The following is a 13,129-nucleotide window of genomic DNA, read 5'->3' on the forward strand; positions in this document are numbered from 1 at the left end:
CGCTCCCACTAGTTTATACATTTTGCTAAGGGAATTCATCCTATGTCCACCAGCTGGGTGATGAGCAAATCTAACCAAGTATTTATCTTTAAGGTTATTTAAAAAGCAAAATCCTAATTATGTTGAATTTTTGGTGTGCAACGGATGCAAATTAAAGAGCTTAAAATAAGAGGTAAATAATATGTTGACATATCTTGTGACCATAGTGGGAGAAAATGAATATGAAATTAATGAAAAAATCAACATTTATAAATCAAAAGGTTAAACTTTGCTAAAATTCTCTTTACAAAGAACATGCCACCAGGGGTGGGAGGGGAGATAGATCAGCTTTATTTATGAAAAAAAAAAAAATCACTGACCAAACAATAAAAAGCCAAAACTAAAAAGACATTTTTAGTTACAATGTGAGCTGAAATTTTGTATTTCTTTATGAATTCAATTTTAAAAAGAGAAATGTCTGAAATCAGCAATGGACAGGTCCTTAATCCACTTTTAAATCTTTCCCCACAAGCATGGCAGTCACGGGGTGCATACACGCCTTGTGCTCTTGGTAGGTACGGATGGCTTGATCGTGGGATTTGTCAAAGGCAGCAAGGTCCCTGCATTAAAAAAAAAAAAAAAGAAAGATGGATAATGACTTGACTGACTTCGGCAAATTTTATTATACTTGCAAACAGATTAATAATAGATATTTATGTCTTGGTTATATTTTTTTCAGAATTCCTGCCAAATTCATAGTCAAAACAACTTCACTGAGATATTCTTAAATTGTATCTTGTTGCCAAGATACAACTTTTTTCACTTTTATCAAGCATTCCTTTAATATATGTCAAGCAACCTAGTCTACCTTATTGCAACATTTGAATCAAAAAGGTTTGGCTTTACCTGTTTCATCCTTCTTGCATTTAACTTCAGACACTTTTTTCTTATCCTTCCCTACTCATCTTCTACTTGCTTTTAAAGATCTTTTTGTGTATGTAAGATTATCTTCGATTTATTTCCTTTTCACCAGGGTCTAACCCTATTTGGCCCATAATAGGTAATCCATATATAATCCTTCTAAAAAACTAATGAAATCATCTCAAACTTTAAATATTTAGAAGTGTTAATTCCTATTCTAAAATTGTATCTATAATCCTTAACAAATTTAAAAATATTATTTTTAGTTTGCATTTTTTCAAAGTATTTTAGCAACATCAAAAACATCTGTTTAAGATTTTTCTTCCCCATTCCTTATATAAAGTCAAAGCATAGTGAGACTTGGTTCTTACTTGAATAAAGGTCGTGTAAACTTCATTCTTCCTTGTTCAGTCGCCATTTTTAGAGCCAAAGGAATTGCTTCCTCCCATTTCGATTGAATGCAGAGTCGTAACCATCTAAAAGGAGGGTTTTTAGGGGGTATGGGGTAGGAAATGAGGAGAAAGAAGCAGGATATGACAGGTATATCTGAAAATTACTTTTGTAATGATGAATAATCCCATTATACTTACACTGTACACCACTTTATGTTATGTCTTTATTCTGAGAATCTCAAATCCTTATACATACCATTCAATAATTGGAGAAGAGAAAGAAGAATAGTTGGTTCTTGAAAAAGATCATACGTTTTAAAGGGTTTGGATTATGTAGGTGCCTATAGACCTTACATATGCAATTTCGGAAGGAATAAAACTTTGATTTAAGCTCACGCTACAAATTTGAATTAAAAAAGATGAACAGAATCAAAGATTTCTAACTATTCCCATTTCAGAGCCCAAGAGGAAGAATGCCTATTTACCAATGATTCTTTAATTCTAATTTTTTTAAAGGCAAGAGAAGCTTAGAATAAATTCTAACAAAAAAATTAGTACTATCATCTTACAGATATTGCAACTACTCCTTAAAGACCATTATAATTATGTATATAGATGCAGTAAATTTGAAAAGGATTTTTCAAGACTCATGTATGTCTCATACGCTGCTTTCCCTTTCTCCACTTTTGAAACTAGTTTTCCACTTTCTTCCACAGAGACAAGTTAAAATGATGTACCTGAATCGTATTTCAGAATTGTTAATGGCATTGAAGTTGTACACCTCTTGCATTCGCTTTATGTGCCCCAATGGAAGAGGTGCCTAGAGCAAAATAAAGAAGTATAACGTATCATTTCAACAGGATTCCTTGGAAGAAAGGAGCTGGAGAGAAATTCTTAGCCAGATTAAAACCCTCATTATTTTATAAAATAGAAATAACTTAGATAAAAATAAAAGAAACAAATGCACACTAAAATAAATTTTGTGCAAATTTATTCTGAATAAGGATATTCTACTAGGAGCCAAGGGATAATTTAATTTGCGAGGTACGTGGAGAGGTAAATGAGAAGTACTCTGATCAGACTTTCTGGTATATGTAAGCACTAACTTTCCGAACCTCTCCAGAGTCTTTCAAGTTCTTCCTTATACCTGAAATATCTTAAATTTATTCTGTTCTCCAGATTCAATCACAGTTAATTTTTTTCCTCACTGATTCCCCCCAGCTTTATCTTTGTATGTTTCCTCCGAAATCCCTTTTGAATGATCTATACCCCTACAAAATAGCAGTTTTTAAACTTTTATATTACAGACCCTTTTCAGAATCTAATGACTAATACGGACCCTTTCCTGAGGCGGGTGGGATGCATTTACCGTATAAACACCAAGTTGTATGTACAGTTTCAGGGGGTTCATAAACTCCCGTGCCCAGGTTGACCCGCGCTACAGGGAGCACAAGCTTGGGTGAAGGAGAGAAAGCAGCGCTCAGTTTGGGCAGGCGGAGCGTCGGCGGTGCCCGCGGGATGCAGGCGGAGGAATCGGAGGTAGATGGAAACCTCCCGCTCCAGCCGCTTCCGCGTCTTACAGGACGCTCACCCACACTCGGCTCTCACTGACTGCTTGGACCCTTCCCAGATTGTTTCGTTTCAACCAATCTCCAAGTCCAGCCGCGTAGGCCGGCTGGTTAAGGTCACCTCCTAGGTCACCTCGTTGCTTTCCCCTGTTTGCTGTGCCTGCTCGCCAGTCGGCGCATCATGCTTTCTCTCTTCGTGGCTCCAGGCCACACGGCAGGCGGGGCTACAGAAATGTGTGAAACCGCGGAGATGGCTTCATGCACTAATGGGTTCTCTAAGACTCCCGTTGCTTTAAATTCCTGTTCCTCATTTTGCATCAGTTCCATAGGATATTCTGTTCAAAGTCTTCTTCCATCCCTCTCAAGGTCTTTAGACCTAAGAGCTCCCTGTCATGTAATAGTAAAGACCCCATCACTATCTCCCTCTCAACATACAGCATCTCCTCTCAGCTTCCCATATTCTTTTAGTCACCTGGCTTTGAAACCTTCAAATCTGCTTGGACTTACTCCTGTTATCCCCCAACCCAGTCAGTCCCCAAACCCCATGCTCCATCCTATGTGTTCTCCCTCTCACTGTCCTGCTCTTTCCCTTCCCGCCAGCTCCCTCCAGCCTGTCCTGTACTCCTCTGAGTCTCCCAACTAACTTCACCCCCAGCGTTCCTCATGTCAATCCAGCCTCCGCAACACCAGAGGAATGGTCTTCATAATCCACCATTTCATCAGATGACTCTCTTTTTAAAAATGTTAAACGCTCTGCGACTGCCTGGAATCAAATCTAACATTCTTAGCTTGGCATTCAAGACACAGCACATCAGATCCCAGCAGTGTTTCTAGCGTTCTCTTCATTAACCTCTTTCCCAGGGCCACGATTTCCTCCTCCTGCCACACTCTGTCACTTGCTGCTCCTTCTATCTCCCTGCTGACTCTGCTCTTCTCAAATCAAGCCCCACTCCTCCGAAATTCTTCCTGATTACCCCAGTTGGAAGGGAGTCCTTCTTCGCTTTTTTCTCAAATGACACCTAAAATCCCTCCTTTTGTTGCTAAATTTTGCACTTGAGACCTTTCCTACTAGATTATAAACTTTTTGAGAACCTGGCATATTTCTTTCTTACGTATTTTTATATTCAGCACAATGCTAAACATAGCACGCATTCAACAAATGTTTTTAAGTAAACGAATGGATTTTACCAAACCATTTTTTCTGTTAGTTTCCACATGGATATTTTTTCCAAGTGGGGTTCAACCATGAATGCTGTGCCTTTATGCCCATTTTAATTTCTAATATTTTGAGCTAGTACTTACTTTCTGGAGCATCTGTGCTAAAAATTCATTCACCTGATGAGAAGAGAAGTCTTTTAGGTCTGCTGAGCTGAATGAATTTAAATCATCTTCTTTGCCCTGAAATAAATGTTGCCTGATTACTGCCATTCGTGTACGATTCAATAATATGTATTGGTTTATCTGACATAAAAGTAAAAGTTAAGAAATAGAAATACAAGGATGTATAAGATTATAAAAAATAAATTTGAACGTTAGCTATTTTAATCATTCTGAGATGGCGTAACTATAACTTAAAGAGCTGATATGACTCCTAAATCTATATTACTTAAGACAAATTAGACTATTAATAGTAACAGTGGAGGAAACTTTTGACAACGTCTGTACAATTCACGATATATAGATTTCCAAAGCAAAGAAATGCTACAAAAAAGCATGTCAACTGTTTATAGGCCAATTTGAAAATGTGGGTAAATAATCAAATTGCATATTCTTTTAAATATCACACTAATGAACTCGTAAGGCCACAAACAGATCTTTCCCTTCATCTTCACACATTCTATTTTCCTCACTTAATCTTGGAAATCATTTAAGGAAAAAAAAAGTGGGTCTGTACTTTTCAATTTAGGATTCACTGCGAATTATCTTTGAGGAAATGATTGAGGAGCATTAAAAAAAGCTTATCAAAATAAGTATTTTAAAAATCTTTTAAAATAGTTTTAAACTAGGGTTTCTTTTAACTTTAAAAGAAATACATGCAAAGGTTAAAAAAAAATCAAATAGGACCAAATGAAAAATTCCTTTGCTTTTGCTCCCTGTCTCCAAGTCCCACTTCTCAGGAACCTATATTAATATGTATATCCTTCCAGAAAATTTAATGTATGCATATACATCCTTGTAAAGAATCATTATTTTACATCTTCCTCCCCCTTCAAAACACCCTTAATATCAGAACTTCCTCCCTCTTTAGAACCTCACCTAAATATTAGAGCTTACAGATCTCATTCTCTGCTCAAAAACATGCAAATTTAAACTACCTATTGAGGATATATTTATTAGTGGTAAAAACAAAGAGCAGGGGAATGATAAACCAAAATTCATGGTCATGGTTACATGGCAGGGCAAGGTGGGTAGAGAGAAGGATGAGATGGGGAGGGCAAAGTATTGACAGAGGAGGTACATATGTGTACAACCAGCCTACTGCTCTGATAAGAAGTTGTTAGAATTTTTTTTTTTTAGATGTTGGGGGTAGGAGTTTATTAATTTATTAATTTATTTTTGCTGTGTTGGGTCTTTGTTTCTGTGCGAGGGCTTTCTCTAGTTGTGGCAAGCGGGGGCCACTCTTCATCGCGGTACGCGGGCCTCTCACTATCGCGGACTCTCTTGTTGCGGAGCACAGGCTCCAGACGCGCAGGCTCAGTAGTTGTGGCTCACGGGCCTAGTTGCTCCGCGGCATGTGGGATCTTCCCAGACCAGGGCTCGAACCCGTGTCCCCTGCATTGGCAGGCGGACTCTCAACCACTGCGCCACCAGGGAAGCCCAGAAGTTGTTAGATTTTATATTTGCTTACAAAAAAATCTTGAACTTAGATCTAAAAAGTCAGTAATGCTCTAACTTTGTTATGATGTTATGAGAATCTCCAAAAAGATGTTTATATTTTATTTAAAATTAGGGTATTTTTTGCCATGGTTTCTTGTTCCATTTTCCCAATTTGCCTTACTCCTGAGTTGGTTTCTCTTCCTTCCTCTGACCCTTAATGTGTCTCCCAATACCTGGAGCTTTCTACTCCTCTCTCTTATTCTCCACACCCAGACAAACTTTGGTGCAAACTATCATACCTCCCTATCTATTCTTCTAAGAGCCCATTCATCTTTCCTAAAAATCACTTACTCTCCTCTAAGAGGCCTATATTCCCCCACCCCTTTCCCTTTTAAGAGCAAGAAAAATCAGAACTAATACCATCAACATCCATTTGTTTTCCCCCTCAAACTTAACTTTGCACGTTGAGGGCTGGTATAATATCATCTTGGATAAACTTGACTTAGGAATAGTAACTCCAAATACATGAGTTCATAAGTAAAGCACCACTCCCCCACTTCACTGAGTAGAGACACATTTGTACAATTCAAAAAGGAGTCAAAAATCATACATTACTACTCACAGTAATCCATCTTTGACTTAAGGCAATACAAGCATTTGTCAGAGTCATATCATAACTGCAAAGATTCAGAATATTAGAGGTTACATTTTATAAAAGCACATGCTTTTGCATCAATGCCATTTTGAACTTACAGAACATACTTAAATTTCAAAGTTCTTTGAAAATAAAGATAAACAACTCCAGAGTGATGGAAATAGGAAATCTTCTACCTGACTTAAAGATTACTGGTCTCCTCTAAGAACACAGAAATCCAACTGGATATCAAATTAATGAAACCCTGGATTACTCTTTGGAGAGAATGCCAAAACATCTCAGCAGAGACCGTCACATGCTTCTGCAGTGTATGCTGAAGGGGCTGGGGCTGAGTTGAGCGTATTGTTTCCCGGATGGTAGGAACAGTTCCAGGCACTCAGGACAACGTGGTAAACACCACAAAGTCCTTGCTCTCGTGTCTTTTCCTTTCTGTCGTTCCAACCATCTAAACATCCAACAGATCTGCGAGCAACTGCTGTGTGACAAGGCACTGTTCTAGACAATGGGGAAATAAGGGTGACACCCTTGGGAGACTCCGAAATCATGTGATTTTGATCCTCTCTTTTCAGAAGAAAGCAGAATTCACGAACTCTGGCCATTAAGCAAAGCAAGCTGTGCTAAGGTTTATGTGTTCTCAACTTGGAAAACAAGTCATACATTTTGCAGCAATGGAAGGGACCATGTAATGTGTGCAAAATTCTTGTAAAACATCCTTCTTTGTCCATAAGTCATGCTTACTTGCTGTGAAACGCTACTGTTAGAGAACAGAGGGGTACCTGCCCTGCAGGGCCTAAATGAGGTAAGTTTTGATTAGAAGTGACCACTGAACTTGCTTTCAGAGAGTTTGTGCCCTGGGGGAGATAATAAAGGGGTCAAAGCAGTGACCTTCTTTGAATCAGCTTCCAGTTTATCTTCATGAAGTGGGCTGTGGACAGTAGGCAAGCCCTTTTGTTTGCCCTCAAGACCAAGTGGGACCAGAGGTCCTTGACTGTGCAGGCAGTTCCTCACCTTCAATTAGAACATGACAGCACTGATCTCATAAGGAACACCAGGAGAGTAAAAAAAAGACCTTTGGCTGGTCTGTTTCTTCGTGCCTGAAACTTCCTTCTCATTGTAATGAAAACAGTTAAATAAGGATTAGCCCAGGGAAGGGGAAGCAACCCTTACTTAGGGCAGGGTCCTAAGAAAAGTTATGAGTGAATCAGGTATGAGCCCTGTTTCTCATAGTGCTTCAATGTAGTGAAGGAGAAAGACTTAATACTCACTCACACAAATCTCAGATTACGACTGTGGAGCTGTGAAGAGGCGACACACAGCACCGAGAAACCCGAAACGGGAGACTTGGCCTAGTTAGAGAGGTCAAGGAATGCTTTCGTGAGGAAGTGGTTCTTGAGTTGTGATTGGAATTAAGTGGGTAAAGAGTACTCAGGGTGGAGGGAACAGCAAGTCCCTGGCTGCAACATGGAGTAGTTAGCATCTCCTAATATGATTCTTGGAAGACCAGGGTTCAGGTCCCTGATTTGAGGAAGGTGTTTCGTTTAAAAGACAGTGTAATGGAGCGCTTACGATGACGAGGATTTGAATCTCAACTCTCATGACTTGCTGCGCAGCGTTCAGCAAGACACGTTACCCTAGCTAAGCCTCATGTGCCTCCTCTGGAAGTGAGGGTGGTAACTTATGACACTGTTGTAATGAGGGACATGATGCTTCTATGTTATTTTTCTTACTGCAAACGTTTTCAAGGAAAGGGCAATATCTTTTTCTTTTCTGTATCTCTCACCATCCTTGTGCAGAAAGGAGGCACTCAATAATTACCTGCAATGAACTGAACTAATTTATATTTATAATATCATGGAAATGACTTTTTGGACCTCAGCGTTAAGGTTCTAACTCCTATGAACTCAACTCTCATCACAAACTAGTAATAGCTTAAGGAAGGCATAAAACCCTTTCAGATATTTTGAGGAGCTCTAGGATTTAGGAGAATGAGAAGGAAAAGCATTAGTAGGTAAGTACTGACTTGGGCTTCACAGGGGGCAGTCCAGGAGAGTACAGCCAGGCGTTCCAATCAACTTGATTTAGAATATCAACCTGAGAACAGAAGGAACACCCAGTTTGCTACAGAACAATCTTTTCTCTTGAAAAAAAAAAAATCTAAAACTGACTTTTAGGACCTCAAATCTATAACTTTGTCTACACTGACATGTCAAGATAATTTCTAAGTCTCTTTTCTAAAATAAATTTATGTTAATCAGTAATGTTCTTTTAAATAAAATAGGAAAATTAAGTACACACACAAATTTCTGAAACATACCGCTGTAGATTGCTCTGAAATAGGAAAATTCTACACATTAGTTCATACTGGTGAGATCACATTTAAACAGGAAAACACTGAATGAAAGATTGAATCTTAAATTCTAAACTAATACTACTATTAAGTAATTCAAATCAACCTAACAAATAGCCATTAAATAAAGATATATTGAACATGCACAATAAGAAAGGTTTTAGAATCCAACCTTATCCTTAAAGTGGGAATACAGGAAATCCTTCCAGTCATCAGTGGTTATGCTCTTGTAGGAAAATTTCTCAACATAAGCCTTTAAGAATCCTAGGAAAACCTCTAAGAGTTTTTCAAAAAGAAGAAAAGAAAAAAGAAGTCAATTAATAGAAATGTAATTAACACATTTTTTGGTGCTTTGCATTGTACCAAACCACGGAGAACAGAGAACATTCAGAAAATAGGGAAACCAATGAGGACTTTAAGAGTAAAAGAATGTTCAAAAACAGAGGTAGGACTTAAGTTGTACCTTGAAGAACATACGTAATTTGTTGGAAGGCAGAAGAGAAATCCTAATTAGAGGTAAGGGGATGACACAAGACACAAAAAAGGAATACGCAACACAAGTTCCAAGACCAACGACCTTTGTATAACTTGAAAAGAGGAAAATAAGATTGGACAGACAGAATGGATCCAGACGAGGGAGGGCATTCAAAGTCCATTGACTAAGGAGAGTACTTTTAAATGCCCATCAATGGGGACAGTTACGTAAACTCAGCACACATGTATAATGAAATACTATGATGGCATTAAAAAGCACAAGATAGATTTATAAATTCTGACATGGAAGGATGTATGTAAAATATTGTTGAATTAAAAAATAAATGTAGAAGAAATATATAGTATGATCCATTTTCTGTAATTAAAGTAACTATATGTATATATATCTATATATGTCTGTCCACTTCCACTTTGAAAAAGATCTGGAGCCATACACACCAAACTGAAGGACTCTCACTTATGACTCTTACAAATTTCTGTACCACACACAATTTTTTTCAATGAGCACTTATTAGTTTCCTAGTTTTTAAAATACTGACGAGCTTTTTATAAGTCAAGCAGCATAATTTAGAATGCAGAGGTTAGTCAAGGTTTTAAGTAGAGAGGCGACATTAGAAAACGATACAGATTTCTTTAGCGGCTGCATAAAAAATGAACGGGAAGAATAAAATGGAGCAAAAGCAACAGTTAAATTCTTTGTTACCCTCAAAACAAAAAAATCAGAAAATGCCAACTGCTTGCCTGGTCCTCCAAGAAGCTGTTCAAGGTAAAAGAGTAAAGCAAAGCCCTTCTCATAGGGAACTGAAGAATAAGCCACATCAGGGTCTACGTTCGTCAGATCAACCACAAGTTTGGTGAAAGGATGTGTCTCTCCAAAAGTCTTTATCTGTGAGACGCAAAATTAGAGGAATGTTCAAATATGAAGTCTGGTTACCACCATGTACACAAGCTACTAAGAAGTGTTACTACACTCCATGGCATAACTTTAGGGGAATTGAGAACTTAAACTAGAGACTGGAAACTGTAGGATATGTTAGTATACATTTCTGGAAGTCTATTAATGGAATGCCTACTAGCGCAAGGTTCCGTGATATTTCTTGCTTAATAAAAGACTAGAAAAATGTTTTAATGCCTGGTTAGCAAATTCAGCTCTCAGGAGAGGGCATTTAAAAATGACATAAATACACCAAATAAAATTCAAACAGAGTCACCAACTATATTATTGCAAAGCCCCAGTGAGGTCCTACTGGTCATGAACATGACCTTACACAGGATAATGACTAACAGGTAACAACAGAACATCATACCAGTATCTGCTTGATTTCCCACACTGGTAAAAATGACTTTCTTACTGCTACTTAGTAAAGCTGCTTTACAAACTGAATTTTTGAACACCTACACAACTTGGGATGAATGCTTTTAAAAGTATGACTCATTTACCGAATTCTGGAGTTCTCCCCATCCTCCCAGAGCATGAAAATGTCTGAACTTTTCACCAAACAGCCGTCCACAAATGTGGCGTTCCAAGTATACAGTATGTCCTTCATTTAACCTGAAAATAATTGAAAAATAAAAACACTGACACAGCTGAGAGAAAAAGGCACTGCAATCAACAAGATATTTTCTTTTTGGTGTTTCTACAGAGCAAAGCAATTGTAAAGTATGAATACTCAGGTCTAAGCAGACTGCTCTGCGTGGCTTCCTTGCATTCAGTTCAGAACAATGGGAAGCCCAGCCCAGAAGATGGAAGCAGGGCAAATGAAGCCAGGGCTCTGGTTTTATGTGTCCATGTATTAAAATGTGACCATACCAGGAACTAAACAGCATCAACTGAAAACCTCTATTCTACCTGACATTGTGATAAGTATTACAGAATTTTTTAAAAATCCCTGTCTACCAAAGAGATGATAACAAAGGTATACACACAAACCAATTCAAGGTGGTGGAAGGCAGGGAAAGAAATCAATAACAAGAACCAATAAAGAAATAATAATAATAAATCTTACCAAAAGTGATCCCAAGTTTTGTTGGTCACTAGATTTCCTGTCCAACTATGAGATATTTCATGTGCAATAACCTAAAGGAAATAGTAGAAGTGATTAATGGTGAAATTGATTATCTTAACCTAAAATAACTCATTATGTAAGCATTCTAGTTCTTCCAGTTCCACGTTGTTCAATTTATTTTTTTCCACATTGTTCAAGTTTTTTTAACATTAGCTGAGATATTCAAGGAATTATTCAGTTCAGCAAAAAAAAAAAATCACAATTTAGCCAAAGATAAAAAAAAGTATAGTATAGTTTACAAAATTAGAAACAAAATATTATTTAGAAAATAATAAATGGATACATCACTCCATTAAAAAATATTTCATAAACATATGAAGAGATCAAGCCATAAAGTGTTCTTAAATCTGTTAAATCCTGCTGATTATGTAGTAATGTCTTGCAACTAGAATCCCCACGTTATCTTTTATAATCATGTCTTCAATGTAATGACACAATGGATATTTTAAAATCACTTGACTTAATACTTCTTGAGGATAAGACCATGATAATAAATTTTAACTTACGTTGGAGAGTGACTTGTCACCTGCCTAAAAAAGAAGAAGATTACCTTAATATTTCAGAAATCAAATTACAGACTATATTTAAAAGACTGCCTATGTCAAGACATAGTATTCCAGCATTTATGGTCCACTGTACTTCTGCTGTGGCACTCCAAAGAGTTCAAAAGCAACATGTACTGAAGAAATTTTTTAAAATGCAGGATTAAAACATAGCATTATTCTTTCTCTCCCTAATCTTGGGAATTTTTCCAATACCACAGGAGCCAGTATACCTGTCTCTAATTAACTTGCAGGAAACATTTCTTCTCTTCTTTTTTTTTTTTTTTTTTTTTTTTGCGGTACGCGGGCCTCTCAGTGTTGTGGCCTCTCCCATCGCGGAGCACAAGCTCCAGACGCGCAGGCTCAGCAGCCATGGCTCACGGGGCCCAGCCGCTCCACGGCATGTGGGATCTTCCCAGACCGGGGCACGAACCTGCGTCCCCTGCATTGGTAGGCGGACTCTCAACCACTGCGCCACCAGGGAAGCCCTCCTCTTCTACTTTTTTATATCCGCTCTTATTCACTCTTAGGTACCTTCATTCACTCCTTATTACCTGCAGTATATTTAAGAAAAGTCTGTAGTGTCCTATAGTGTGTTTTACTTATTTAGTTGCTAATCCATTACTCACTTGGTTCTAGGAAGGGTTTAAAGTAGCGAACAAAGGCATATAAAATATAGCTATATACTGTGGGCTAATTCTTTCCTAGTTACGGTAAACTGAGTTTTGCTTTGTTTTTTAACCAGTACCTATATGCCAAGTGTAAATGGTATAGTTTCTTTGGACACACAATTCATCAATAGACTGTTGTTACATAGCCCTCCTCCCCCAGCATGCTAAAGCACCTTGAACACTATGTTCTTTTCTCCCAAATGGCCAAATTATTTTCTTTAGAAAGTTGAGGTGATGATAATAACCACAATAAGTGTCAAATAAGAAACAAGGGTTACATAAATAAAAGACTTTTATTATTTAAAAAAGTCTTTATTATTAGGAGTCTAAGGCTCTTCATATCTAGGTTTATGTTTGAGGAAAAGTCAACTTCAAATGAAGAAAACTTTACACTTACCAGCAGAGTAGGAGTTACAAAAGTGAGGCAAGGATGTTCCATGCCGCCATAAGGGAAGGATGGCGGCAGGACCAATAGGTCATACTGCCCCCAAATATATGGGCCTCCCAGATCTTCTGCAATTTTAAGCATAGATTCAGTCTGGAAAATTAATGTATATATATTTGTATGTCTTACAAATTGCCATAATAAATTTCTTTAAAGTGTACATTGCTTTCTGTGAAGGCTATGAATTAATGATGCTTATTTTAAATGAAAATGATACCCAAAAATGCATCA

At 37.6% G+C, this 13,129-nt stretch overlaps 1 protein-coding gene across 3 annotated transcripts in view; it reads right to left on the reverse strand.

Annotated features, from left to right (window-relative positions):
- Nucleotides 1-307: 307 nt before the first annotated feature.
- LTA4H (leukotriene A4 hydrolase) overlaps nucleotides 308-13,129 on the reverse strand; it is a 28,500-nt gene continuing 15,678 nt past the window's right edge. The window contains exons 8-19 of one of the 3 annotated variants that reach the window (XM_067697600.1): nucleotides 12,851-12,991; nucleotides 11,747-11,770; nucleotides 11,181-11,251; nucleotides 10,615-10,726; nucleotides 9,916-10,060; nucleotides 8,852-8,955; nucleotides 8,353-8,423; nucleotides 6,300-6,354; nucleotides 4,163-4,258; nucleotides 2,030-2,112; nucleotides 1,272-1,376; nucleotides 308-599 (exon numbers count right to left, since the gene is read on the reverse strand). In XM_067697600.1, coding sequence (XP_067553701.1) covers nucleotides 482-599; nucleotides 1,272-1,376; nucleotides 2,030-2,112; nucleotides 4,163-4,258; nucleotides 6,300-6,354; nucleotides 8,353-8,423; nucleotides 8,852-8,955; nucleotides 9,916-10,060; nucleotides 10,615-10,726; nucleotides 11,181-11,251; nucleotides 11,747-11,770; nucleotides 12,851-12,991 — 1,125 coding nt within the window. In that variant the 3' untranslated portion in view covers nucleotides 308-481. The remainder of the gene's footprint in view (nucleotides 600-1,271; nucleotides 1,377-2,029; nucleotides 2,113-4,162; nucleotides 4,259-6,299; nucleotides 6,355-8,352; nucleotides 8,424-8,851; nucleotides 8,956-9,915; nucleotides 10,061-10,614; nucleotides 10,727-11,180; nucleotides 11,252-11,746; nucleotides 11,771-12,850; nucleotides 12,992-13,129) is intronic. The other 2 variants (XM_067697602.1, XM_067697601.1) reach the window with 2 other exon arrangements.

Source organism: Pseudorca crassidens, chromosome 11 (genome assembly GCF_039906515.1).
Source record: "Pseudorca crassidens isolate mPseCra1 chromosome 11, mPseCra1.hap1, whole genome shotgun sequence".
In the NCBI taxonomy this organism is placed as follows: Eukaryota; Metazoa; Chordata; class Mammalia; order Artiodactyla; family Delphinidae; genus Pseudorca; species Pseudorca crassidens.